At 40.4% G+C, this 27,540-nt stretch overlaps 4 protein-coding genes across 5 annotated transcripts; 2 read left to right on the top strand and 2 right to left on the bottom strand.

Annotated features, from left to right (window-relative positions):
* Nucleotides 1-1,734: 1,734 nt before the first annotated feature.
* LOC121327910 (kelch repeat and BTB domain-containing protein 7-like) lies at nucleotides 1,735-5,164 on the bottom strand. Its single transcript, XM_041272243.1, has one exon. The coding sequence runs from the start codon at nucleotides 4,442-4,444 to the stop codon at nucleotides 2,555-2,557; it is 1,890 nt and encodes a 629-aa protein (XP_041128177.1). The 5' UTR covers nucleotides 4,445-5,164; the 3' UTR covers nucleotides 1,735-2,554.
* Nucleotides 5,165-8,166: 3,002 nt separating this feature from the next.
* On the bottom strand, nucleotides 8,167-11,729 carry LOC121327596 (peptide chain release factor 1, mitochondrial-like). Of its 2 annotated transcripts, XM_041271702.1 has the most exons (6): nucleotides 11,649-11,729; nucleotides 10,528-10,958; nucleotides 9,958-10,049; nucleotides 9,639-9,720; nucleotides 9,179-9,284; nucleotides 8,167-8,279 (listed from the first exon to the last, which is right to left on the bottom strand). In XM_041271702.1, exons 2-6 carry the CDS (start codon nucleotides 10,625-10,627, stop codon nucleotides 8,276-8,278), a joined length of 384 nt encoding a protein of 127 aa, XP_041127636.1. In that variant the 5' UTR covers nucleotides 10,628-10,958; nucleotides 11,649-11,729; the 3' UTR covers nucleotides 8,167-8,275. The 2 variants fall into 2 exon arrangements, with proteins under 2 accessions (XP_041127636.1, XP_041127635.1); XM_041271701.1 differs by having other exon boundaries at nucleotides 8,167-9,284.
* A 1,906-nt stretch (nucleotides 11,730-13,635) lies between these two features.
* Nucleotides 13,636-16,093, top strand: LOC121327597 (ras-related protein Rab-33B-like). The gene is made up of 2 exons (XM_041271703.1): nucleotides 13,636-13,907; nucleotides 14,661-16,093. Exons 1-2 carry the CDS (start codon nucleotides 13,653-13,655, stop codon nucleotides 15,105-15,107), a joined length of 702 nt encoding a protein of 233 aa, XP_041127637.1. The 5' UTR covers nucleotides 13,636-13,652; the 3' UTR covers nucleotides 15,108-16,093.
* Nucleotides 16,094-20,444: 4,351 nt separating this feature from the next.
* Nucleotides 20,445-27,112, top strand: LOC121328114 (regulator of cell cycle RGCC-like). The gene is made up of 5 exons (XM_041272613.1): nucleotides 20,445-20,633; nucleotides 21,271-21,447; nucleotides 24,957-25,061; nucleotides 25,795-25,857; nucleotides 26,694-27,112. The coding sequence occupies exons 1-5, from the start codon at nucleotides 20,600-20,602 to the stop codon at nucleotides 26,699-26,701; spliced, it is 387 nt and encodes a 128-aa protein (XP_041128547.1). The 5' UTR covers nucleotides 20,445-20,599; the 3' UTR covers nucleotides 26,702-27,112.
* The last annotated feature ends 428 nt before the right edge of the window (nucleotides 27,113-27,540 follow it).

Raw genomic sequence — 27,540 nt, 5'->3', positions numbered from 1 at the left:
GCTGATTCCCATATCTGTAGATTTCAGCAGGTTACCAAAGCAACGATAGAATATGTGAGGCCAGAAACCAGCATGAAAAACAAGCAAGACTCCGTGAACAATGGACTAGCCACCGTACACCCATCGGTCTTGCACGCCTCTGCTAATTTAGATACACACAAGTGCAGAGCTGTAGCCAGGAACAGTGGCTGCAGGACTTCCTACAAAATGTGATTAAACAGGAGTGATTTCTGTTTTTTCCCATTTAAGTAAATCAGGAACAACACCTTACTAACATATTTTAAACAAGTATTAAATAAACTGCTTCAAATCGTTCTTTCACCCATCAAGAGTTGGCAGTGAAGTCATTTCAATACTCCTATTTAATACAAAGCGTGGCTGTGTTTGAGAGGTACAAAGAGGTGTGCACGAGGCAGGTTACTCTGGGCACAAAAGCTACATAGCTTTGTATTTTCAAATCAAGCCCAGTCATCTTCAGTGCTACAACCTGGGCATGTAAAGTGCACTACTCAAAAAATCGAAAGGAGCAAAGATGAAATCTGGCATAAATAACATTGTGAAAATATACCGAAACAAACGTGTAAACCAGGGGGCGCGTTCCATCTTTTTCAGTCCCGAGGAGCGTCCCCCTCCCTGTGGGTGGCACTGCCTATAGGCATTTTGATTGCATGGGTCTCCTGTTCAGATGGGTGTCCCTGACATTATGCACATAATAAAATGAATATACTCTACCTGTTTATTTCAGGGTGTAGAGAGTCCTCCCTTGAAATACTCAGTGTTTTAATTACGTTTTGGACAAAATGCACTTGAAATGCTGTTTCTTTACTTTCTGTGTTCACTGCACTAAATTCAAGTGTGCAAAAAATAAAACAAACTCATGTGTACGTTTGTGTAAATTGCCTATGCCATACATTCTCCATACAATTTGCCTTCACTGTGGAAAATGCAGGCCTGGGTGTTTGGTGCGTACCTGCACATAATGACACCTTTGCAGTCGGTTTAATGTTTTTTTTTTAGGGGCACAGGTGAAGAATTACAAACGTCTACTGCAGGATTACTATAATTCCCAGCTGAGCTGGATATCTGCTATGATCATTATTACACAAATCAGATTATAACACTGGGATAAGGATTGTCAATGACCAGCTGTAACAGACATGCTGTAAAGCTGTTGCCAATGGTTTAATATATACAGTATAGCAAAAATGCAACTAACGCAGAATTGTGCTTGTGAACAAACCAATAAAAACAGACTCAATATACAGACACTTCCATCTTGGTCAAGATTTTACTTGATTGTACGTACATACCACACTTTTTAAATTTAGTATATTCAAAGTGCTCACCTCGCTGTATTCTTTTTCTCTTTTGATATGTCACTTGTCACAATGACAAAGATGTCAGCACCCTCCCCCTCAGACACCGAAATCAAGATGATGACTACCATCAACCTCGTCAGAAGCAATGAAAAACAGTAAGCAAAAAAATATCTACAGTACCGGAGAAATGACACAACCGTTTTGATGACAATCATACAGTAAATCACTTGAATATCGTTCTAGTGGTTAGAGCAAGAACAATTTCATGTGTAAATCACACACAGGAGTGAACTATTTTCATATAGTGTGTAAACGTGCACCGGTCCGTATTTTGTAGTCTGATGCTCTTGTATAGAAAATGCTTGCATCTACCTCCCTCTGGACCATGAAAGAAATAGCCGGGAGGAATCAGACACATGTCAAGAACAGTTTATTAACTGACAGCACTAAATGGCTTGCATTTCAAAATTCTTGTAAGCCTTATCAAAATATTAAGGACTTTTATCAAACTGCTGTGAGCTGTGGCAAAGCAACAATTTCAAAGCAAGTAGGCTATGCTGAAGCACTTTCTTCCATACAAAACTATACAAAAAATCTCCCCCCCCCCCCATGTATCCTTAGTTTATTCCTCCCTGATGTAGCTGTTGTTAAATATTAAAGGCTGGTACACATTCCCCTTGGTTTAAGTATATTATCATCACTCCTACTTGTTCTGAGTCACACAAAGAGCTGCGTGAACAAAGCACCGGACACCTCCTTTCCATCTGGTACCTAAATCCAGTTGAATCAGGGCCACTTGTCCATGTGCTGTTGTCTCTCAGCTAGTTTCATTCTTCCTGTTAGCAGCTAGGACCTCATGCTAAGCTGCACCAGTGTTATGTACTGAATCAGGACATTTTTTGTCCGTCCCCCATGCCAAAAATAAACACAAAGCAGTTAAGATGCATTTCAGAGTGCAGCATGCTACCACATTGAGGTCTGAGTGCTAATCAAGTCGCATCTCGTACTTTAAGCTTTCTGCACTGGTAATGGCTGGTTTCAAGGTTTTAAAATCTCAAGGGCCAAGCAGTAATAAAAATGAAACCGAATAAACAAATGTAAAAGTATGAAATACACCCCCCCCCCCCTCCACTCCACTCCACTACATTACTTAGTATTTGTAACTTATTGATGGACACCTGTCAAACAAATATTATATTACTCTAAATATAGTGTGTATGGGGATGCTGAGAGTGCTACCAGTTTTCATCTTCTGAAAATGAGCTGGAGCTGCCAGACTCAGAGTCGGCATCACTCAGTCCTTCAAAGTCCCAGTCTGCACTGGACCCGCTGCGGTCATCATCCTCCTCTGTGACAAAGTTCTGCCCCGACTCCAGACACGTGGGGTAAATGCGTGCTGTAAGACAGATGAACCCGTACGAAAAGGCATAGTGCAGTAATCCAAGCATGGTCCCCATGTTAATCCACTGGTCGCTGCTGGGATTGTATTCATGAATGGTGACCCTGTTTTTATTCCGGTGAGGGAGGGTGGTTGTGATGAGCATCAGCTTGTTGCCATGCCGGACGATCTGGTAGTTGCTTGTGTTGCCATCGACTGGAATGTCCCCAATCCGTCTCCATTCTCCCCGGGCCGGGCTGTACACTTTCATGACAGGGATGTCACAGATACAGAAAATCTGCTCCTGGAACACACAGGCTTCCTGAAACTCTGGCCGCTTCAGGGAGGCACAGTTGAGCCACTGGTTCCTTTCAGGCTCCAAGCAAAGCATCCTTTTGTTGCTGACAACATACAGATGATCGTTCACTGTTACAATTTCAATTTTACCTAAGGAATGAGGCAGGGGAGCCACAAGCCTCCACTGATTCCTCTGAATATTATAACACTCCACCTCTTTTAACCTGGCACTCGTCAGTGGATCGCGACCGCCCAGGATGTAGATGTTCCCATTGAGGTACCCAATGTCCATATCCGTCCTGTCCAGCAGTCTTTGTTCCAGCTCTGTCCAGTTGTTTTGCACTGCATTATAAATCCAGAGATGCTTAGAATGCTGCGAGGCCAAATACAGGTCATTTTCAGGTGAAACACAAACTGCAAAGGTGTCAATGGCCAAGTTAGTCAAAGGGGAGACCATGGTAAAGATTTCTCCTGCATAGGGGTCGTAACATAGAAAAGGTTCCTTAGGCTGTCCAAAGAATATGATCATTTCTTTGGCACTCATCCCGATCCTCTTTGCAGGGTTTTCTGAACTTGCAGTGACCTCACTGCACGTGGCTCCAGTGACACCCTGCAGGATTTCCAGGCACTGTTTCTTTATGAAGGGTTTAGACTTGAGCCCTTCTATGTACACCCTCTCTTTCTCAGTAAAGTGATGCCATCGTATACACTTCAGCACCTCCAATGCGTTCCCCACCTTTTCTGTCATGTTTGCCTCTATCCACTGGATGGCTACTGAGCACACTTTCATCTCGCTGTCCACATCCAGTGTATCCAACGCGAGGATTTCCTTCACTTGGCTCAAGCTCAGCTCACAAAGCTCCCTGCCTTTCTTGCAGAAGTGCTGGAAGTTCCGGGCAATGAACGCCCGGGCCTTGCCCTTCAGATCATGATTGTCAAACGCGTCTGCAAACTTCAAAATCCCTGCACAGTTTGAAAGGTCAAGCCTCCTGGCCATGAAGCTGGAGCACGCTTGCCTTACGTATTCCAGCTGGAGCATGTTAGCCGATGCATAGAGTCTCTGCACATTGCCCTCGCTGATCGTTACCTTGCCCGTGTAACAGTAGTCAATGATAAGGGACATCGACTCTGCGTCCACGTCGTGAATAGTTACTTTCTTTTGCTTGCTTTCATACAGTCCGCCAGTAAACATGCTTTTGAAATAAGGGCTGGCTGCTGCCAGGACGTTCCGGTTGCAGGAAAACAGCTTCCCCGTTCCGTTGGCGCTGATGCTGCTGCTGCTGTTCCCCGGTGCGGCGTGCTGACACAGCTCCGAGGACTCCACTTCAATCGTCACGTCCACCAGCAGCTTACAGTCATAGAAAAGCTTCAGTTCCTTGAGTAAACTGCGAGCGTGATTCGTGTCCTCTAACTCCTCCGGGCCAGTGAAATAACTACAAACAGAGGCCATCTTTTGTAAGAAAAAAAAAAAACACGCCGGTCTTTCTCGGCAGGGTTATTTAATCCCAGTACGTTTTACTGCTATGCAGAGGGCCACAATCAAAGAATCCCTCCGGTTAACTACTGGCAAGCGTTTGTGATCACAAATAAAATATAACTATATGGATCTGACGGTGATTGCGCTAGTGTTTGACCATCAAGCGCAAACTGTAATATTCCGATCTTAACGTAGCTGCACACACTTTTGCACATTAGACACGGTCTAATTTGTATTAGTTATTTCCCAAACGTTTATAAACATACTCCTGTGTGCCGTTAAAGTAACTAACACATGTCCGTTTTCAAATGCAATTTTTTTTTTTTTTTTTTTTTTTACATTCAAAATACACTGACGTTCACAGCATAGTCACCTGCTCCTCTCTGCAGTGCCAAAGCTGCACAATCACATTTATCACCCTAGCTTGCTGTTCTCCGTTCTGTACGGGTGCCCGATCTGGTCACACTGTCAGCTTGTGATTGGCTGTGCTGTTGAGTGATGCGCCACGGGGTTTGGTTGACGGAATTTGTCCCACGTGGTGTGTTGAGTCAAAAACAGCACGGAAAACTATAAAATACAAAATAACACATAACTACACACACATATATAAGCTGCACACTCAAATATAATTGGCGTCTCTCTTCAAAATTCTTGTATGTATTTCATTGTACTCAACTATGAAAAAGCAGACTCCAACTGCAGTCCAGTTTGTTTACATTCCCCTCAGCTGGCAGTTGTAACTGTGAGGGCACACCGCTCTTCACGCGTGGAATCTGGACGTTTATTGTTCAATCAGTTTACGTAGATGCTACCAAAACACCTACCTTGCCGTACTATGAAGTTAAGCCCCAAGGTAAAAGTTTAAACCCACAGTTAAAACATCAACGGACTGTCAGTTGACAAAACAATCATTTTTCTTTGTTTTAGTGTTAAAGTTACACATCAAACAGAGCATATGGCCCAGATAAGCAATTGAGACAGAGCATCACTTGACTGATAGGCTCGCAACCAATCTGTGCGCTCTGCTCTATGATGGCGTAGAACCGCTGATGTCAACTCAGACGCCTGTGTTCAAGGGTGCGGTTATAAAACGTTTAAGAAAAATAGGGTGTTTGTTTTTTCCTAAAAGAAAATGATATCATGTACTTACTTTCGGGCTGAAATGATTACCATTTTCAAGGCATTTATAAAAATATATTTTTTAAAAACCTCCAAGAGAGTTCTATCATGTTGTTACCACCCTGTTTTACAGCTCGTGTAAAGCTTAACCCAGATCGTTTTTTTAAACCTCAATGATCATTGCAGCTTTTAATTTCACTTTAAAAAATAAAAAATAAAGCATGTTACTTGGCATTGTTTTATTGTGTATCTAATGTGCCCGGCAAAAATCCAACCCTCTCACAGTAAACGGAAACAGGATTTACGACGTGAAATCACCATCTCAATAAAGTACCATATGTCTACTGAGATATTATGTGATTCAGCAAGGAAACAGTCTCAAAAGATTTAAATTGAACGATTCTTATCTCATTTGACACGTCACCAGGCACATAATAAAAAGTAATATAGTTTGGCACATGGCCTTGTCCATTGGAGCTCAATAGCCGCCCCTATACTGGCTGGACTATGATGTAATGTAAAGGGGGACCAAACAAAGAAAGGACAAGGAGGCGCAGACCTGAGGGCATTTAAAGGTACAGTTTGACGACATACCTTATCTATGCTCCGAATGTGCTGTCTAACTGGGCATGCGCACACCATGTTTACACAGGGGTAGTGTAAAACCAAATGGAAACAACTTCGACAACAGTCTCAGAAGCAAGGGGCTTTCTGTAGATTTTCACCCAAGGTATCACACGATACCTTGTTTGATCTGTCCAGGCTTCCCACAGTGGCCCCTGCACCTTATCGACACCTTTATGGCAGGTGTTTTTAAAAGAAATAAAAAACATAGTGTCCAACTGCTATATATGTCTGATATAACCACAACCCCAGATTAACAGTGTTTAATAGTTATTGTGAGCAGTTTAACCCATAATGACATTGATGATAACTGTGAATACAGCAGTGAATATAATCACTGGAGAGTCCTAGCAGCATTATTACTGTGCTTCCTCTTTATTCAGCTGTACCCTGGAGTCACAGTTACAAGACCATGCTATTTGTGTTCCTTCTTATAACGAGTATGGAAGTGCTAATGGAATGGCATTAGAGGGCAAACGGGAGTCGCTGCATTATAACTGATCCCACATTATAAAGGGCTGCCTTATAAAGGGGGGTCGCTGTATTCGCATTGTCTGGTTGTAGATACACTGGTACAGTAGTTGCCTAGTGGTGTCAGAAGGCACAGACAGTTGGATGTCACATTCCCTGGTAGATTTCTCCGTTTCTGCTGTTTTCTACCAGTTCAAGAAGAGCCTCATTTTCTGCTGACGTCACCAGCTCACTAATCAACTCCAGCAGTTCTCCACCATTCAGAAACTTTTGCCAGAAACACAGATGCTGTTATTATTATTATTATTATTATTATTATTATTATTATTATTATTTTCTTACTGATTCTTATTCCCCATTTTCCAAACTTTCCTAATGTATTTTTGAGACAAGATCCAAAATTCAAAATTCTCCTTCAGCTCCTGCAAGGTGTTTTTTGTTCACAGGTCAGATTTGCACCCCACTGCAATACATACGGTCGGCTCTAAAGATAATAGTAAAACCTGGATACGACTAGAAAGTACATTTAAAACTGATTGTGGAGGTTTTGAAAGAACAACAAGAGGTAGCTAAAATGAAATATATATAGAGAGAGTCTGTCTGAGGAAATGCACTGGGTACTTTACCTTGATATTTTGAGTAACATACAAAATCCTGTGATCAGTCACTCTGTCCTGAGTGAAGTTAAAGGTTCGAATTATTTTTGACTGGGACTGCGTTCCTACCTATGCATTAAAACAAAGACATTACACAGGGAGCTGTGGAGGATTTGGAGCAGTGGTAACTAACCTATAACACAATACACTAATAACTTGTTATATGTATTCTGATTGCTGTGGTACACAACAAGATCGACGTCAAAGCATTAGACATATCATGCATTAAAAGCTGATGCTAATTACATCAGCATTAAGTAACTTTGTAAAAAGACAACCCTTCCATAACTCAATGAAGCGATCTTTCCATGGCAGTAGTTGAGGGAGAAGGTAACACACACACGTTTTATTTCTACACGTCTGCAATGCCGTTGTGTATGCTGGTGAACACGCAGATATTAAGATCTGAGTCCAGTTGAAGCACCTGAAGTTTCCAGGCACTTTGTCTTTGCTCCGTCTCCTTTTCTTTGAGCTGCTGGTAAATTCTCGCTCTCAGCATCCTCACTGCAGTTTCCCTGTTTTGCAGCTTTGAGTGTTGCTGCTGACACTCAACTGTTGTTCCTGTTAAATGAAAATAAATAATGAGCCACAACTAATAAAACAACACCAGGTGGACAGCTTCATCATTATGATCACATACCCTTGCTTTGAAATCAGCATATTACTCTGGTAGAGTAAACCCACTGATGATTCGGTTTGAGCACAAATCAGGTACTTTAAATATATGGAGTGTGTGCTGCTTTACTAAAATGTGACACATCAATACAGACACACAACATGTTACAAAAGGCTTAGTTCTGTCTAGTACAAGAGAACTTGCCTGTGGGAATATGAACCAGTCGAATGGCGCTGTCTGTTGTGTTAACACTTTGACCACCTGCTCCTTTTGATCTGAACGTATCAGTCCTCAAATCCTTGGGCTCTATAGTAACATCTACCTAAAACAGAGAGAGAGAGAGAGAGTACGAGACAGAGAGGGAGGGAGAGACAGAGCATGACAGAGAGAGAGGGAGAGGAGAGGGCAGAGAGAGAAAGAAGGAAATGAACAGACTGTCACTGTATATTCCTTTTCTACAAGGAAGTAATGAAACATATGGCTTCCTTGTGCATCTTGCTAAGCAAGTCACTAAGAATACAGCAACTTCCTGAAACATTTCCACCAAAAGATGTGCAGAAGAATTCACCACTATAAACATGCTCCCTCTTTATAACACTATAGTCTGCAGCACTGTTAAAAGGACTGTTTGTGTTTCCGCTTGTAACGAGATTGAAAGTTCTAGTGCAATGGCATTTTAGGGCAATTGGGAGCCACATCCACATTGCCTTTTAACTGGTTCTGTGGTAAAAAGAGCGCCTCATAAAAGTGGAGCACTGTATGATGCAAGCAGATTGCAAAGCAAATCACTTAACTAACTTATTAGGAATTAACTAACTGCTGGCAAACAGCAACTGGTGATGTAACAATTCTGACCCAACAGTACTGCACTTGCGATTCTTATCAAGACTGTATTTAAAAATGCAAAGAGAGGAAGGGACACAAACTGGCACAGTTTTAGGACATTGATAAATCCACGCTACATTGCATGAATTGCAGCTGATTGTTTAGAATACAGTTTAATTTAAAGGATACATCCATCCACACACACACACACACACACATATAAAACTGAAGAATATACAAAATTGGGAATGTTATTAATATCTTGATCATTAAATATTATGAAGTGGGAAATCACTGAATTAGGTATTAAATATTACTTCAACTCATTGGCTGTGGCAATACAATAACCATCATAGTCCCAGTGTTAATACGCTGCACTCTGGATGAGAGGCCGACCTCAGGAATCCTCTGAACCCTGTGCATTCCTCCTTCATATCTGAAATTCCTGTAGACGCTTTCACCAGCAATGCGGGCAGCTGCATGATGCAACCCCCCTGGATCACTGGGAAAAAAAACAGGAAAAAGAAGATGATATTGTTGAATAGTGTTGTTTCAGAATTCAAGAGGGACTTTGCATCACGCTATAGAATTAACACATTTTGCTTCATAAAGTCAAATGAAATCTGTTAAATAATGTTACGTTAACATACTGAATAACATACTGCTTTGTAATTTTCCATATACTGGTACTTAACAAAAACTGAAAACATTTTTGTAGTTTCTTTGATTACATGTTAATAAAATGATTCAACCAGTTGCACTGTAGTGTCACATCAGCACCTCCCTGTCTACCAGTCAGCAAAATCAAGCAAATAAGTGTTGGCTGTCTCTCCAGCTCTGTGTGGTTCACACTGACCTCCTGTTGTTCTCCCAGCAGCCACCTCCACAATGACATCGCTAGCATCATGCTTGTCACTAGGCACCAGACTCTGAAGCAGCTAAGCAGAAAAAGGCAGATCAATAAAAGTGCAGAGTTCAGTGCTGCTGGCTGTCACTTTGTCTTTTAAAACCCTGTATTGAATCATCACAGTGCAAACATTGACAGGAGGAGCATCCAAATCTTACTGGTAGAACAATGTATGATGCACTGGTTATCAGTCACACTGTGAATATATAGTATAAATAAAATAACCTTTTTTTTTTTTTTTTGCACAATGTTTTTTGCTGAGCCTTACCTTTGTTTGCAGTGTTTCAGTGAGTTTTCTGATGCCCTTCTGTTCTTCTTTCGCAAGCTCCAACATTTGTGTGTCTTCTCCTGCCTCTGCACCTGCACGTCAATCATTTTAACACACAAAACACAAAGCTAGATAAACGATAGTAATGTTGTGGTCTCACAGTACACTTTCAATACAAAATACAAATTTAACAGGTTTCACATTGTTGAAATTCTGTTATGTAATGTCCAGTTTGAAATAGCAGCCGCATGTGTAACCCTAACAGTACCTCAGAAACAGCGTTCATGGCGTATCTCATGAGATTTGGGGGGGTTAAGGGGTTTTATTTTTATATTCTTATTTTAGTAAATTAATTTACTTTGTAAAAACATTGCTGAACAGTTCCACCAGTCTATATTTTTGCAAGGCTGTCAGTACTTTATTCTTGGGACAGCAGTTAGGAGACCGCTGATGAAAGGAGCTGCCTTAATTCTGAGGGTGGCTTTGTATTGCTGACAATAGGAGCCACATTGAGACTATAAACAAAATAGAACTAATGAAATAACTGACAAAAACAACTGCAATACTTGCTTTCAATAATAGCCTGCACATCCTGCTGTTTTTTCACCGCACGCTGAGATTCTTGAATTATTGTTGCCATGGGTGACAGTTGGATCAGCCCTCTGCTCATGATCCTGCGATCACTTTCAGTTATCTGCGATTACTTTCACATCTGTCGGTATTCTTCAATCATCTTCTCTAAATATCTTTGAACAGTCTTGCTGTCAGTTCCTTGGAGAAATGACGGCAGTGTCTTCTTGTCAGCTGTTGTGTGTATAAACCGGCAGGTTCATTTGGAGTCCCTCGCCAGTTCCAGTGCTGATAATAACGATGTGTTGGTGCACGCTGTCTGGGCCTGTGTGCAGCACCTGCCATGGCCAGCAGAAAGCGCTGTTTCCTGAGTTCACTTCCAATGAACCAGATGCACTTCTTCATCTTGGCCTGTGTTGATTTTCATCCACCTGAAAAATAAAACAATACTATAGTTTAATACTTAGGGTTACATACATTGATTAAGCTGACTAATTCACATTCTGCATGCACTATTCTTACATTACAACGTCATATAGAGTGCAGTGTTATCAGTCCATAGTACAGTAATTCAATGAAACACAACCACAGAACAATATGTAGTTTCAAATTACATTTTCTTAAATTTGCTTTCATATTTAAAAATATCCAGGGGATTTCAGAATTAATTTATCTTATTACAAGTTTGTAATAAAAGGACATGTGTCATATATCATTAAGGAAAGCGGCAAAAAAGGAGGCGTGTTTGTAAAGCATCTTGGTGAGAAAAGCCGGCGAAAAACATGCCTTTTCATAGGCGCATCTATTATGCACACTTCTCTCTAGTCAAAACGGTTGACCAACTACTTTCTGTTTCTGCTTGTTCTGCTGATGATCACAATGAAACTGTTGTTAAATACTCTGAAACTCTTAACTCGCGTCCCGTTATTCAGCTGTTAATTAAGGGTTAATGGAATACAGCCCTTATCCCTCTAACAACACCACACGCACCCCACATACATTGAAATAACTTGAATCAAACGCACTAACAACTGTCATCGTCAAAATCACCTGCTTGGGCCATTAATCTTAAATCGCCAATACATGTAATTCAGATAACGCTAAATCAACTAACATTATACCTTTATGCTAAAACGTTCCCATGTAACTCAGTTTAGTGTACTGTGCCACTCTCTAGGAAACACGGCAGATCTTGTTTCTTGTCCCGAACGAATGTCGTCATAGCAGCCGTTCATGAAATGCATTATGGGATTTGTATTTATTTATTTATTTATTTATTTTTAATCAAGTGTATTTTAATATGAAGGCGTTTGAACAATCGCTCAGTTCCTTGTGTACCTAAAGGGGAAAAAAAACCCGCTCATAACATGATTTGCTGTACGATTATGTTCCAACTTTCAATATACATGGTTTTACTTTGATATTTAATACAATGTATTACGTTTATTAGCCTAGCTAACAACTTGACGTTGTCACAACGTTGCATTGGATTCAACCAGCCCATAACCTTATTGTGAACGTGTGTCAGCTGGGAGCAAGCTTTGTCATTTAAATGTATTTGAACGTTTACTTAGTGAGAAAGTAAACTCTAGTTTCTCCATGCATAGGCAACTATCAGCATTTTATGTCAAACTATGTCAGACGAAATTGTTAAAAAATGAAATACGTCTTTACATACAAAAATAAAATGAGTCAATCGCAATGTTAATACGTCTTGTTGAATTTTGTATTAAAATGTGATTCCTGAGTGACTAAAAAGGATGCGAGATAATAAAAAAATTGGCGGCCTGCGAACATAAGGATATTTTATTGGATTTTACTTTGCACTAAATTCTTGCTTGCTGTTTTCTCTATAGCTACAACAACACACAAAACAGAAACTAAATGGTTGCGCACGCTTATTATTGTCCCGTCGGCTGCCATCTGGTAAGCGAAGACAAACACCTTAGAAGTTAGATGTACACAAAAAAGTAAGCTGGCAAATTAATTATTTTAGTGTTATCGATAAGGACGGGAAGTTAACTGTGTACTAGTTTTGAACATTTGCGAGGTAACCATTTCTTGTACCATGCCGTTTGCCCCTCTATGGCACAAAGAAAGTAACCTCTTAAGAGAATTCTGGTAAGTTTATAGAAAAGCAGGAATAATTCTGAGTAATAACGTACACACTGATACAGCAAGACGAGCCTGCGTACAAGTGTAGTCACTGTTTCACTCATGCTCAAGAAAAACGAGCTAACATTACCTGGTGAAATGCATCCGGATGTTTTTTGTTTGTTTGTTGTTTGTTTTTCTGTCCAAGTTTTACTGAACAAAATCTTAAATTGCATTCTAATCAAAGAACATTGGTGGTGGCTGTCATCAAAATTACATCAATAGCCGAAATGAGAACCTGTATCAGAGGTGTCACAAGTAATTCGTTTTCTACTCAATAAAATCGAGCTTTGAAGCTTATGAAACTTGAACTTGATCGGGAAAAAAAACAAACAAAAAAAAAAAAAACAAACAAAAAAACACCTACCTGACAGGACAAAGTGAGTTTCCTTCATGTCTATTATTATTTATTATTATTATTATTATTATTATTATTATTATTATTATTATTATTATTATTATTTAAAATATCATTTAGCAGCTAACAGGTTATTACCATGTTGTATTTAACAAAGACAGCAGGTGTGTTTAATAAGAAGGGAGCAAACACACCCTAATTTACAAAAACAGGAAGAAAAAAAAAAGATAAAAAACCCCTAGACCTAGAAACACAACAAACTTATTATTATTATTAAAATCAGTTTTGAGAAAAGTGTTTATATCATGCACCTTTTTATGATTATGAAATTGAATAAATGTTTTCAATATAAAATGTATATTGTTTGGTTATAATTATTTGCAGTCTTTTTTTCAAACAGAATTAGCATGCAAAAGCATTATGCTAGCCCAGTAGTACTTGATGACGTATTTTCAATGTTCATGCTTTAAAAATCAGTTTCATTAATTGTTTTTACGACTATCTGTAAATCCAGCAAATACACAGCCTGGACATTCACACGCTGCCTTCCAGAGAACAAAATGTTTTTCATCTTTTTCTCGCGGTGTTTTCTGGGATTTTCTCTCTCGCTGCAATGGCTCATAATGAGAACAGGAATGTGTACGGCTCTCCTGCAAGGTACCATACCCGGGGTAGCACACGGCTGCACCCCGAATATGACTGCTTGCAAACGCGAATATTTAAAATAATTGTTATTGGTGACTCAAACGTGGGAAAAACCTGCTTGAGTTACCGGTTTTGTGGTGGGAAATTCCTACAAAATCCAGAAGCTACTATCGGGGTGGATTTTCGGGAACGGACTGTGGAAATAGATGGAGAGAAAATAAAGGTAAGTTGAGTTGTAGCACCGTTATTGATGAAAATGAAGTGACCCTCTAATAAAAAAAAAATAAAAATGCAGAGGCATGTATTTTGTTTTCGGCACAGAACGGCAAGAGGGAACATGATGCTGTTTGCATTACTCACATCAGTAACCTGCTGGCCTGGTCCTCCTCATACAGCACAATGTAACGATGAGCAGGAGCAAGGATGCTGTAGTCATTCAAATACACATTAAATAATTTGCAAAGCCATTCGCAAGGCTATACTGAAGTTAGACTTGCTGGCTGGAATTTAAATACCATAAGTTTTCGTTGATATCAGATGTGTAACCCAGTGTATCTCGGTAATATTGACTGTATTGGATGTGTAGTGTACGTTTTTACATGTGTGTGAGTTACTACATTCATGTGCACAAAACGTTGCTGTTTTGTTATGCGCTAATGTTACTTACTGTAGGTGAAGCCCCTCTTATGTAAAACCAAACAGTCCAGTTACATTAAATATCTGTGCTCTGTTTTCTAACAGTGCATGTGGATGACTGTACAGGACTTAACCTTATTGAATCAATATAGCACTTGATATTGTGCATCTCTTGCCACATAACAAATCATTATTCTGTCTTGTTGAACAACAACTATACTACTACTACTACTAATAATAATAATAATAATAATAATAATAATAATAATAATAATAATACAAAAATATAAATGACCACAAAGCAGTAGTACTTTCTGATCCATTTCTGTTCTTCTCTCAGATTCAGATATGGGACACTGCCGGGCAGGAGAGATTCCGCAAAAGCATGGTGGAACACTACTACAGGAATGTTCACGCCATCGTCTTCGTGTATGACATCACAAAGCTCTCCACGTTTGAGAGCTTGCCAGACTGGATTGAGGAATGCGCCAGACATTCCGTCTCTCCTTCCGTGCCACGGATCATGGTTGGCAACAAGTGTGACCTAACGGACACATGTCAGATCTCTACTTCCTCTGCCCAGCGGTTGGCGGATAACTATAACCTGCCCTTGTTTGAGACTTCTGCGAAGGACCCCACTGAAAAAGAGCACGTTGATGCCATTTTTATGACACTGGCTTACAAACTGAAGAACCACAAACCCTTAAGACTAAAACAGCTACCTCGGGAGAGCAGTATGGTACATCTTTCTCAGGAAGAAGATGCCCAGAGCCCTTGTCTGTGCTAAGGTTTTCGTTTCCTGCACACTTGTGATAGCATTGTCATGCACTGTATCTTGACTTGAGGGTCAATCCAATCTTGGAGTACAGTGCCTTGCTATACAACGACTTCAATCCAGAGTTTCACATTGTTTCTGTTGCAGATGTGTGTACAGGGCATAGTTTTATACCTGGAGATTTGAAACCTCTGGCTTTCTCTTTTATTGGCAGGAGGAGGTTTGAGTTCTGTGCTACTTCAGAAAATTCAAGATAATCAGTCAGTCAGTCTTAAGATATCAGTACCCTACATCTTATGTTATTACTTTCTGACAACAATCATTTTAAAAGCATGTCATTATTTATTTAAATGATGTATACTAAGTTAGCGGTATTGTTTTGAAAGGGGGAGTGATCTAAGTTTTTACTAAGGATCATTTTCACATTAGGCAAATATCCTGCAGGATTCGGGTTAATTTATGTATTTGTTTAATAAAATGAACTGTGCAGTATATTTATATGTGTACTAAGGAGGAAAGCCTCCAGAGATGTGTGGCATACATCAGAATCAGAAGGGTTATATTGCAATACTTGGCTTTAATAATGAACTGTTTTTGGACAAGGCACAAAAACATGGCCTTTGAGATATAAGAGTACACCTGAAACACAAGGATTGATGTGATCAGGATGTCTCCAGCCTCACATCTGGGTGTCGGTTATTATAGAAAGCATGCTGCTAGTAACAATGTACGTATTGAAAGCATTCCAGTGGTTTGTGAAGCGTCTGTTTGATTTATAGGTACTGGTCACATGGGATAGTTAAAACTGTAATGCAAGAAGTTCAAAAAGATTAAGCAGTGGTTTCCAGATGAATTAATGCTATCATCCATCAAAAAACGATATATTTGTTTAGTTTGTTTTGCGTGTTTTTTGGTTTGAATTAGTGATTTGCTGCTGGAAGGCAAGACTTGGAAGCAGCCATGCGCAATGCAGTAAAATAATAAATTATCTGAAAGCACCACGTGAATTCCTAGTGGTGAAGTGTATGAGCCAGCCAGCATCCTGGTCTGCAGGTCTGCAGAGACCAGACATGAGACCTTTACAACATAGTTCAGAGTTAATACCATACAGAGACTAGAGACCAGACATGAGACCTTTACAACATAGTATCAGAGTTAATACCATACAGAGACTGTGAAACCAGGCATGAGACCTTTACAACATAGTATTAGACCATCTTGACAGACAAAGCAAAACCAGATGAACACATAGTTGCAACGTGTAGGAATAGAAGGGTGTGCTCCTGGTCATGCAAACCACGGAGTGTTTTTTCACAAGTATCTTCAAGCACTAAACCACAGTGACAGAGACCAACCCAGTACAAGCAATACCAAGCATCCTGTCCTTTTATTGTCCTGCACTGGTTACACACACACACACACACACACACACACACACACACACACACACACACACACACACACACACGCATTATATATTTCTTATATTTCTTATTCTCTTTAATAAACAAAACAATCACACATGACGCGTTTATGATAATGACTGTTGTATCTGACCCCTTTATATACATTTGATGTGCTCTTTTTTAGTTTTCAAGTTCTCAACCCCCACTAAAGCGTGGTTTATGTAATGCGATTTACAGAGAATTGAAGACCCGCGTACAGTATAGTATAACAGGTTAGCTGTCTGTTTACAGAAGAAAAAACAGAGAAAAGCGTGTGTCTATCTGAGTGCTTCCCACTAGAATATCTTACAATGTAAACATTGGCATGGGAGGAGTAAACTAGATATATCTATAACACACATGTACAAATACAGCGGCATGTGAACTGAGAGCAGGACCCTCTCTCTCCATTTCAAGGTGCTGCTTTTGACACTCGCCAGAAACCCCGCGTGTTAAAATGTAACGCGGCAGTTGCAAAAGTAAACAGAAACGTGCAGCTGTAAACACATTTCTTGTTCTTTCCATCTGCTACGCTGATTGGTAAACATTCAAGGTATTAAACAGAGTGTAACTTTCGCCACTCCTGCAGATACTTACAGCGTGCTTGTGCAGGTTTGTCTTGGGAACAGACGGATGGGGATCGTAACTATCCATCCCTGCCATGGCAGCTCTAGGACTTACACAGTTAGTGGCTTTTAAAACACACACACACACACACACACACACACACACACACACACACACACACACACACACGCATAATATTCTGCATTTTTGCAGTATACCAGTCTGCTAAGGAGAGTATGGCTATTACTTAAACTGACGGAGTTCACGTGGTTTATTTGCTATGTACTCCCATTTGTTAAATGATAATGAAGTAGTGCTATTTCCGGAGTTGTTATTACAAAATTACGTTATAGAAAGTATTACTCGTGTAGTAAAACACATTTCTCATAAAAGTAAAGGCACTGAATATGATAATTACATTACATAGTAATACATATTTACTGTGCAACTTTGTTGTTTGAGTAATGGTTTTGTGATGTGATTATGAGTCGTACATCAAAATACAATGCCACACATGCATCATTTTTATCTGCACTTCTGTATTGGTGGAAAGCCTCGTTTTGTCAGGTAACGTTATTATTGTATTAGATACAGTAGCTGGTGTTAAGCGTACCAGTTAAAATCCATCTGCGGCACCCCGCACTTCCTTAAAGATCCACTAGAGGGCTTCTCACACTGTGTGCTTTATGTGCGCACATGCATTCATTTTGCTTTGCGTAGCAAGATGTTTCAATATGCCTATATTGAAGGCATTTTAAGAACGCATTTCGATGTCTTAAAAACATTACCTATGTTGTAATTGAAGCTGTGTTTGTTAAGGTTGCCTTCTCTTCTGTTATATACTGCGATATACTGAAGGTTGTCATCATCTCTTGAGTGCTTCCCGCAGCTGTGTTTAAAATACTCTCTGGGATGTCGCCCGGAGACGTAAGTACGGTAGGCCGGCTCGACCTCTGAGTTTCTGAACATGCAGCCTGGATCACGAGGCCGTTGACAGCACTTCGTGTAAACAAAACTGGGTACATTTCATTACACTCCTCGGCCCTGGAGACCTGCAGAGCAGCCGTTTCAATCATTCAAGCCCAAATAAAGGTGGTGGTGTAACATGCACTCATGCAATTGGCTGTACTGAGGACTCGGATTTAAAAAAATACTCTGCAATGTATTTTTCAAACAGATTTAGCACATCGTAAGCCTATGCATGATAGCTGTATGTTTAGAATATGTAAACAAAAACAAAACAAAAAAAACCTCTTTGCCACAGGTGTGTAAGGCATCTTCATTTGTGTAATAAATGGTCTTGTAACATACTAAGTATGTAATATATGCAAGATGCCATCATACATAATTGATCTATAGAACACACACACACACACACACACATATATATATATATATATATATATATGTGTGTGTGTGTGTGTGTGTGTGTGTGTGTGTGTGTGTGTCTTCTATAGATCAATTATGTATGATGGCATCTTGCATATATTACATATTTAGTATGTTACAAGACCATTTATTACACAAATGATCAATTATGTATGATGGCATATATATGGTCAGTATAAGGAGTCGGTAGATTAGGGTTTACTCTGAAATAGTAATCTACCTTTTGAATGCATATAGATTTTTCTTTTCACACTTATTGCTCGTATTGGTGACGCTTTAACTATTTCTAAAGAATGATGGTTACGTTAGTTATCCCATAGTTATCCCACATAACACATATCTATAGGCCTATGTAAAGTATATAGATTTTGTATATTGTTTCTCAATTTTTAAAAAAAGTCCAGCTATATACATTTTCAAATAAACTGTTCACCCCTGAATATTATATGCCTATGGTTGATATGTGCAAAGCATATAAATGTATTCCAGAAAACCTGTGTGATAAAAAATATTTTAAAAAATGACGCTCTTAACTACATATCCCAAACACTGGTACTGCATACAGTGTGATAATTTCTCTGTGGGGTTAGGGTTATTTAAACACTGTGCGTCAATGATATTTGACAGATTGACACTAATTCCATGTATTGCATTATATATGAGGGCTATGCTTCTTGTTTGTACTCCGCATAGCAAATCCTAAAAAGGGATAAAGAACTTCGGTGCCTCTTTACTCATAAATCAGGAGTTACTTATACGGTAGGAAAGGGAAAAGGGATCAGTGAACAGCTTCACGCCGTATTGCTCAATAATTTTCCGCTAAACTATGACACTTGGACTTAATGACCTATACATTAATAGCAACTTGTAACGTCATGCATTTCATTCGGACTACGAAAACAACACACAGCAGCGAGCTGTCATGCACTCCGCTGCAGAAAGAAGTCGTGTAAGGAGCTCCTGATGATTCTGGGAAAGAATGACCTAACTGAGAACACTTGTGGAAAGCCAGACACCTTCTTTAGCCTGGAATCAGACACACGCAGTGTATAAAGCTTCTTCGGCGTTTTGAACAAAATGTATAAACATATTTCATTGGCAGGACGAGATGACGCAATAAGCTTTTCAAGAGTTCCATTTGGAGTAAACATACAACTGTTGACCAGTTAAGAACCACATTATATTTTTCTTTAAAAAAAAAAAAAAAAAAAAAAAAAAAAAAAAAAAAAAAGGTGTATTTATGTAATTTGATACATTACGTTTAGACTTAATGTTTTTTATTAACAAAATTAGAGTATAGAGATCATAACAATATAACCAAAGAGAACATTAAAATTGCCGGTAGATAACAGTTACAAATGCTCCAAAAAAAACAAACTAGCCTGTCTGTCCTCAAATTAAGATAGTGGGACGGGTTAGTATGAGTCTGCCACCCTACTTGCGCTTTTCCTGAAAATGACCAGCATTAACTAACCACTGTCATAAAGCAGAATACCACACCACATTTACAAAGTAATATACTATCCTCCAAAATATCCCAAAAAACAACATTTACCTAAAATATAATTGTGCAATTAGGTTGCCTGGAAATATCTAAAGTTATGCTGCATAATGCAATATTATCTAATGTTATATTGTCTAATATCTAATGTTATATTTAGAAAGCAGGGTTCAATTATTGCGCTGAGGCTCTCGCTCGTATTAATAGGAAATCTAGATCAAGAAATGTGTGTCAATTGTATGAGTTGCCCAGCTATTTAAATTATATTAGCAAGATAATTCGTAGCTGGCTTGTTATATGTTACTTTTTGCTGTAAGTAACCCCCTGAACCTTAATCACTTTCCAAAGCAATCTTGTTGCCCAGTCCGCGCCCCCGCCCTTGACTGAGAGACGTCAAGGCCCCCCCCCCTACAGAGATACAGAGTATAAGAGCCCGGCGCTCCCGAGCACAGTAGTGTGGATTGCTCGGGGTAGCAGATTAGTGCAGAGGAAAGAGGCTGCAGACAGAGACCTTTGGAACTGTTGTGTTCTGCATTTGGTGGAAACGCCTGTTTATTGTGTACTTTTTGGATACTGCATAAGAAGTGCAAAAGGGGATCGAAATGAAATCTCCCAAAGTGAAAACGCAGAAGAAATGTAAGTTACGTTAGTTTTTTATGCATAGCTTGGATTTTGGTTGTGGATAGATGCACGGATAATGGTAACTTGTCTGGTTTTGTCACTGGTTGATGCTGGTCACAGTAGGAGTATTAATTCTTTCTTTCAAAATTTAATATTTGTACATATTGGCTGTGGGAGTGTGGCTGGGCTTTTGTTTTGTGCAGCTTAATATTGCTATTATGTTATTAAAGTAAATGAATGACTCGGCATGGAAATTGCGAAGACTTGGTTGGGTGTCAGTTGACAACAATAAGGATGGTGTGTATCCAGTTGAACCACGCTGCTGTATTGCTGTATATTGCTGTATTGTTAAATAGGACACTTCTACAGACTTTATCACTTTATTGTTTCCTAAGGTTAAAAATCAAGAGATACTATTTGCAACATTTAGCATTTTTCTGCAATATTACTGTAGCCTTAGTTAGGACACAGAAATTGCACTGCAAAATAACCAGTCTTTTAGAGCTAAAAACACTGCATTGTATTGGTTTGTTATGGTAAATTATCAGTGAAATCTGCACTTACTTGCGCATGAAGTATTGCAATTATTCAAGGTATTCGGTGAAAAGCACTAGCGTGTAACACGAATGAAATTGTATTGTGGTTGTTCCAGCACATTTTCCAGAGGAGGACGACGGTTTGAGCGCGGTTCTTTGCGAGTTCGATGCAGTTATTGAAGACTTCTCATCACCTGTACACAAGAGGCACTTCAGATACGATGAACATCTAAAAACCATGAAAAGAAGGAGTAGCGCCAGCGTCAGTGACAGCGGCATCAGCGATTCAGAGAGTAAGTCACTGTGGTTCTAGCGGGAGAAACACCACTGTGGGGGGGGGGGGGGGGGGGGGGTCAAAATGAGAGACCTCCATGGTTAACCACTGACAGGCCATGCTTGGTACTGTATGGCACGAGAGCCAGACCATGCTCAACAACACACCCTGTTGAGACTCAGGAGCTTCATGGTCACATTGGTCGCTAAGTTTACCAGCAGTCTGGAAAGTGGTAATGTAAGAGCTTTTAACAGGAGGCACAGTAAACAGTGGACACACAGACAAAGCCCAGACCAAAGCATAAAGATGTAAATTCAAGCTATTGTGTGATTGGTCAGTGGTAGTCAGTCACAGTACAATGGCATTGCCTTCAATACAATTCCACATAATAAAATTAAATGGACACGGGACAGGGGAAAACTTCCCACTTTGAAATCTGCTTGTCACCGACATACAGTGTATCTGTGAGGCAATTGGGGATGTCTCAGTGTAGGCTTTGACAGCATCAACATGTAAGAAAAGCAAATCATTATCCTGCTAATACTTTATATGAAACACATGCATTTTTCAGGGTAGCAGCCTCTCAACATATTTCAAACCCGTGAGCACTACATGCTAAATACAGGTACAATAGCTATCCCGCATCTGTAAAACACCATGATAGGTACTGTATAGAAATAACACGCTTAACCATAGTTTTTGTGAAAAATTGTATTTATTAAATGTACTTTAAAGTAATAATATTTAGTTTGTTTTCAAATGTTTCAGCGTGCAAATAACATGAGTGCATTTAGCTGCCTTATAAAAATGAATTCAGTCTCTAATCCCAGCAGCTTTGTATTCACTTGTGCTGAAGGTCTCAGCCATCCATGAGAGGTTTGTTTATGACGACTTGTGCAGTTGTTTCCCACCCTGAAATGGCAGACTGCAATGACAGATTAGACTCTCTTTACCAAACCAAGATACACCCATCTCTAGTCTAAGCCCTTTTAGTTTTCAGCCATAGTACCGCCCACAGGAATGGGATAATTTCAGAGCAGTTTTTATTGTACTGTCGGCATGCACATAATATAGAAAACATATATTTTACTGGACTACAGTTGAAGTTGTGAGACTAACAAACAGTGTCAGTACAAAGGGATGGAAGAATACAACAATGAAGATTGTATCCCCTTGCATGTTCCAATTATTCTTAACAAATGAGTCACATTTCCAGATGATACAGAGTTTGGGGAAGTAGCTCTCCCAGCATTTGAAGGAAATCCAAAGTTATTTACACTGCATACACAACTTTCTTAAGAAAAGTTTGGGAACGAGAAAAGGTCAGTCTCCTCGACTGGATGGGGATCTGATTTTAAAACACAGAATCTAGTCCTTTTTTTAAATGTTCCCAGTGTTTCAGATCCCTACATTTCTAATGACATTTTATATGGATAAAAGTAAAGTTTTGAATGATGGTCGCAAATCATGGCCGGTCAGGGTGCAAATCCTTTTGAAAATTGGTGCTAAACTGGTGAGAGCCTACTGGTGCTAAATTATCACCCCCCCCCCCCCCCCCCCCCCCACCATCTCATACAACACAAACCTTCTCTCATGTGGATGAGTGTGGGCAGGTCATGTGTGTATTCCAGACCCAGTGAGAAGCTATCATAATCTACGGTTGCTAAGGAATACAAACAAAAATAAGTGCACCCAGTCAGTGTGGAAAGTGCTGAGTGCACCCAGGCAGTGTGGGGAGTGCTGAGTGCACCCAGGCAGTGTGGGGAGTGCTGAGTGCACCCAGGCAGTGTGGGGAGTGCTGAGTGCACCCAGGCAGTGTGGGGAGTGCTGAGTGCACCCAGGCAGTGTGGGGAGTGCTGAGTGCACCCAGACAGTGTGGAAAGTGCTGAGTGCACCCAGGCAGTGTGGGGAGTGCTGAGTGCACCCAGGCAGTGTGGGGAGTGCTGAGTGCACCCAGGCAGTTTGGAAAGTGCTGAGTGCACCCAGGCAGTGTGGGGAGTGCTGAGTGCACCCAGGCAGTGTGGGGAGTGCTGAGTGCACCCAGGCAGTTTGGAAAGTGCTGAGTGCACCCAGGCAGTATGGGGAGTGCTGAGTGCACCCAGACAGTGTGGGGAGTGCTGAGTGCACCCAGACAGTTTGGAAAGTGCTGAGTGCACCCAGGCAGTGTGGGGAGTGCTGAGTGCACCCAGACAGTGTGGAAAGTGCTGAGTGCACCCAGGCAGTGTGGGGAGTGCTGAGTGCACCCAGGCAGTGTGGGGAGTGCTGAGTGCACCCAGGCAGTGTGGGGAGTGCTGAGTGCACCCAGACAGTTTGGAAAGAGCTGAGTGCACCCAGGCAGTGTGGGGAGTGCTGAGTGCACCCAGTCAGTGTGGAAAGTGCTGAGTGCACCCAGGCAGTGTGGGGAGTGCTGAGTGCACCCAGGCAGTGTGGGGAGTGCTGAGTGCACCCAGGCAGTGTGGGGAGTGCTGAGTGCACCCAGGCAGTGTGGGGAGTGCTGAGTGCACCCAGGCAGTGTGGGGAGTGCTGAGAGCACCCAGTCAGTGTGGAAAGTGCTGAGTGCACCCAGGCAGTGTGGGGAATGCTGAGTGCACCCATGCAGTGTGGGGAGTGCTGAGTGCACCCAGGAAGTGTGGGATGTGCTGAGTGCTAGAATCCTAGAGGAAGTGAAATCAGTTATGGATCGAGCAGTTCAATGCCAAAGTACACTCCTGTCCTGACAATATAACTACCACGTGGCATAATTAGCACCCTCGGCTCAATAGCTGTACTGTGCTGACAGAAACGTTTCTCCAGCTCACAGTCCTGATACACCATCACCACCTGCACCTGGTTTAAAAAGCTTTCTTTCCTCTTCATTGCATTTCAAACTTTAAAAAAGTTAACCAGTAATCCTCCCTTTGTACTATTTCAGCAGTCACAGGTTGGGTGTAGAAAACTCAGCATTATTCAAAAAATAAACGTAGAAGGAGAGAAGCAAGCTAAATGTTAATATCTGGTAAAGACAACCAGAACCAAAATTTAAATGTTCTGCTTATTGGGATATGCTGCATGAAAAGTCAGAGTTGTGCCTTGCCTCCTGTTAACTCCTTTTGCTTAGTTATAAAACCAGCATTGTATTATATTTGCCTCAACACTTTGATTCTGCGTTATAATGGATGCTTTCATTTCAATAACCACACTGGAATGATCCGTACTTTGTGCTACAATATTAACAGCAAAAGGTTGTTGTGTGCCATGGTAAGGGAAGAACATGTCATTTTTAGAGTATGCACTGATTACACAGCTGCAGCACTGGCATAGATTAAAAACTCTTTTGGAAAACACAGAACATTATTCCAAAATATGTGTGTGTGTGTGTGTGTGTGTGTATGTGTTTGGCTCTTGGAATTCAAAGCCGCTTCTAGGCATCTGGACTGTCTCATGTTTGGGAATCCCAGATTAAGGCACAAAGCTTCTTGCTCTCTATAATCATTGCCTCTACAAATGACACCTTAACATGCTAGCTTACTGTTGTGTGCTTTCCAACAGGTGCAGACTGCCTTTATAGAAACAGCTTCAGCTTCAGTGATGAAAAGCTGAACTCCTCGACTGTGTTTCCACCCACGCTGGCCTCCTCCTCCTCATCCCCCAGAGGTACATATTAAACTAGCATGATCAGCATTTACTGTACAATGCAATCACAATGTCTGGTGTTGCCTACAGCTCTGTTGTTTATTACTTTTTGGTGGTTTGCCATGGTTGTCCGTGCTTGGCCAGGTCTTTACTATGCTCCACTGGTCTTGCTATGCTTTCATCGTGGGATACTGCAGTGAGGGGAGCTCTTACACTATGTCTCCTTAAAGCAGTCTCTGCTGCTGCACCTTCAACTGGCAATATCTTAGTCATCAACCATTTCGCTTGCCAATTTCATTGCCTCAGGCAGAATGTAACAGCGACCTTCACTTTGATGGAAGATGGCTGTTTGTAAGAAACATCACCCTGTATGCTGCTTGTTGCACATAGATGATTATTATTGACACATTAATATAATCGCACCCTGAGCGTTCAGCTTTACTGAAGGGCATTAAGAGACTTGTTTTTAAAACGACAGGAGATTTTCAGTTGGAACAAATTTAATAACATAATTAATTTAAAATGAAAGATTTTGTTTTTTGATGGGGAAAAAACAGCTTATAAAGATGTACAAGTTATGGTGGGGTAAAAAAATGAATCCAACCTTTGTACAACATTTGCACATGCTGCTTTAATATCCCCCTGATGATCGCATGTTATTCTGTTTCAATCACATGTTTGAACTGTGTGTGACAGTCTTAGGAAGGGCTGTTAGGAAATAGGAAGTAATAACTGCTTTCTAATGTGCTTTCAGCAAAGCTTGGCGACACAAAAGAACTAGAAGACTTTATTGCCGATCTTGACAGAACGTTAGCAGGTAAGTGTCACTCACTGTCCACTGACTCGTTAACTGCATTCTGCCCTGAAGTCACAATATCAGATAACTGTTTCGCTTGTGTCTGGTGTCTGGGGAAGTATTGTACACTCATTCTTAACTCTCCTGTTGGCCTTTGTTCTCTTTTACCTCATTTAGTCCAGTGTATACAGTGTAAGACACACACACACACACACACACACACACACACACACACGCACGCACGCCCTTACCCCTGAATTGTCAACATTTTTCTGATCCATCCTTCAGCAGAAGCTTTGCAGATTGATTGTTGTTCTTGGGTCTGGACAGTCCACTATGTCAAAGAGGGTTACAGGTGGCTGCAGAAGCCCTGCTTCTGACAAAACCCAACACCCCTTCCCTTCCTATTATCAATGGGCCCGTTGCTTAAAAGGTGAAACACTACGAAGAAAACAGCTGACTTACTGATTCATTTTCTTTAAGCAAATGCTGGTTATCAACATCTCGGGGCCAATACTAAAATAACTGTGTCTGTGTTGTAGTCCAGTACTATGTTTGTGATTTTTTATTTTTTTTTAAACGTTACAAATACTGTTGAATGGTCCCTCTCATGAAGACCGAGAGGTTCAGCGAGCTGGCCTGGGCCTAGTTGTTTTCATTCCTCCTGACCCTCCAGTGCTCACCCCTGCATGAGCTAAGGAATCTTCTTGGCGCCTGCCTTGTTGGTCACATGCTGGTGTATATATGACCGGTCAATGAGGTGTTAATAAAATGTAACCCCCTTCTAACTATAGCATTGACATCTCGGGAGCCAAACTGCATACTGATCGTGTTGCATTTCTCACATTTGTTCACAGATATGTGAAGGGAAGATGGTCGGCACCAGTTCACGGAATGAAGTGGGGAGGGGAGGGGAGGGGCACAGAATCTAAGAAGGACACGTGTGGAAATACAGGCTCTTTGGACTTGAGGATATGCATGTGTTGCACGCATGCTTATCTAATGCTTTCGTTCTGTGAATATAAAAAGTAGTGCTCCTGTGCATGATAGTAAAGACTCTGCAACATGTATTTTACAGCTGACACGACCTACAAGTTGTAATGGGGCTGTGCTATATTTTTACTCAAAACTTGGAGCGTGAATATAATTTAAATAGCTTTTTATAGAAATATATTTAAAATTTTATAGAGTTGTAATTTTATTAATGATTTAGTTTTTTTTTTTTTTCATTGAAATATATTTTTGTATCTTGAATAAATCTTGATTCAGATTCTAATACCATGGTATCTAAAGCTTTATTTTGTCTTGTTTTCATTTACTGTGAACTGTTCCGAACAGGCTTTATGACACTGTGACACTGTAAATTTATATTTGTGTGTGTGTGTGTGTGTGTGTGTGTGTGTGTGTGTATATATATATATATATATATATATATATATATATATATATATATATATATATATATATATATATATATATATATATATATATATATATATATATATATATATATATATATATATATATATATATATTCTGCAGTATGGTTACTTCAAGTAGGGACGTACAAGCAGTTCTTTGAAACCTGATCCCCTGAAGGGTTACACTCAGATAAGGTTCTGGCTCCCAATGAAACAGGTGGGTGTGAAGCCGTGTTTTATTGAGGACACATTGATGGCTGTGAGGATGCCATTACTTCAAGTC

This window comes from Polyodon spathula, chromosome 15 (genome assembly GCF_017654505.1).
Source record: "Polyodon spathula isolate WHYD16114869_AA chromosome 15, ASM1765450v1, whole genome shotgun sequence".
Taxonomy (NCBI): Eukaryota; Metazoa; Chordata; class Actinopteri; order Acipenseriformes; family Polyodontidae; genus Polyodon; species Polyodon spathula.
This window is presented reverse-complemented; position numbering and strand designations above follow the sequence as displayed.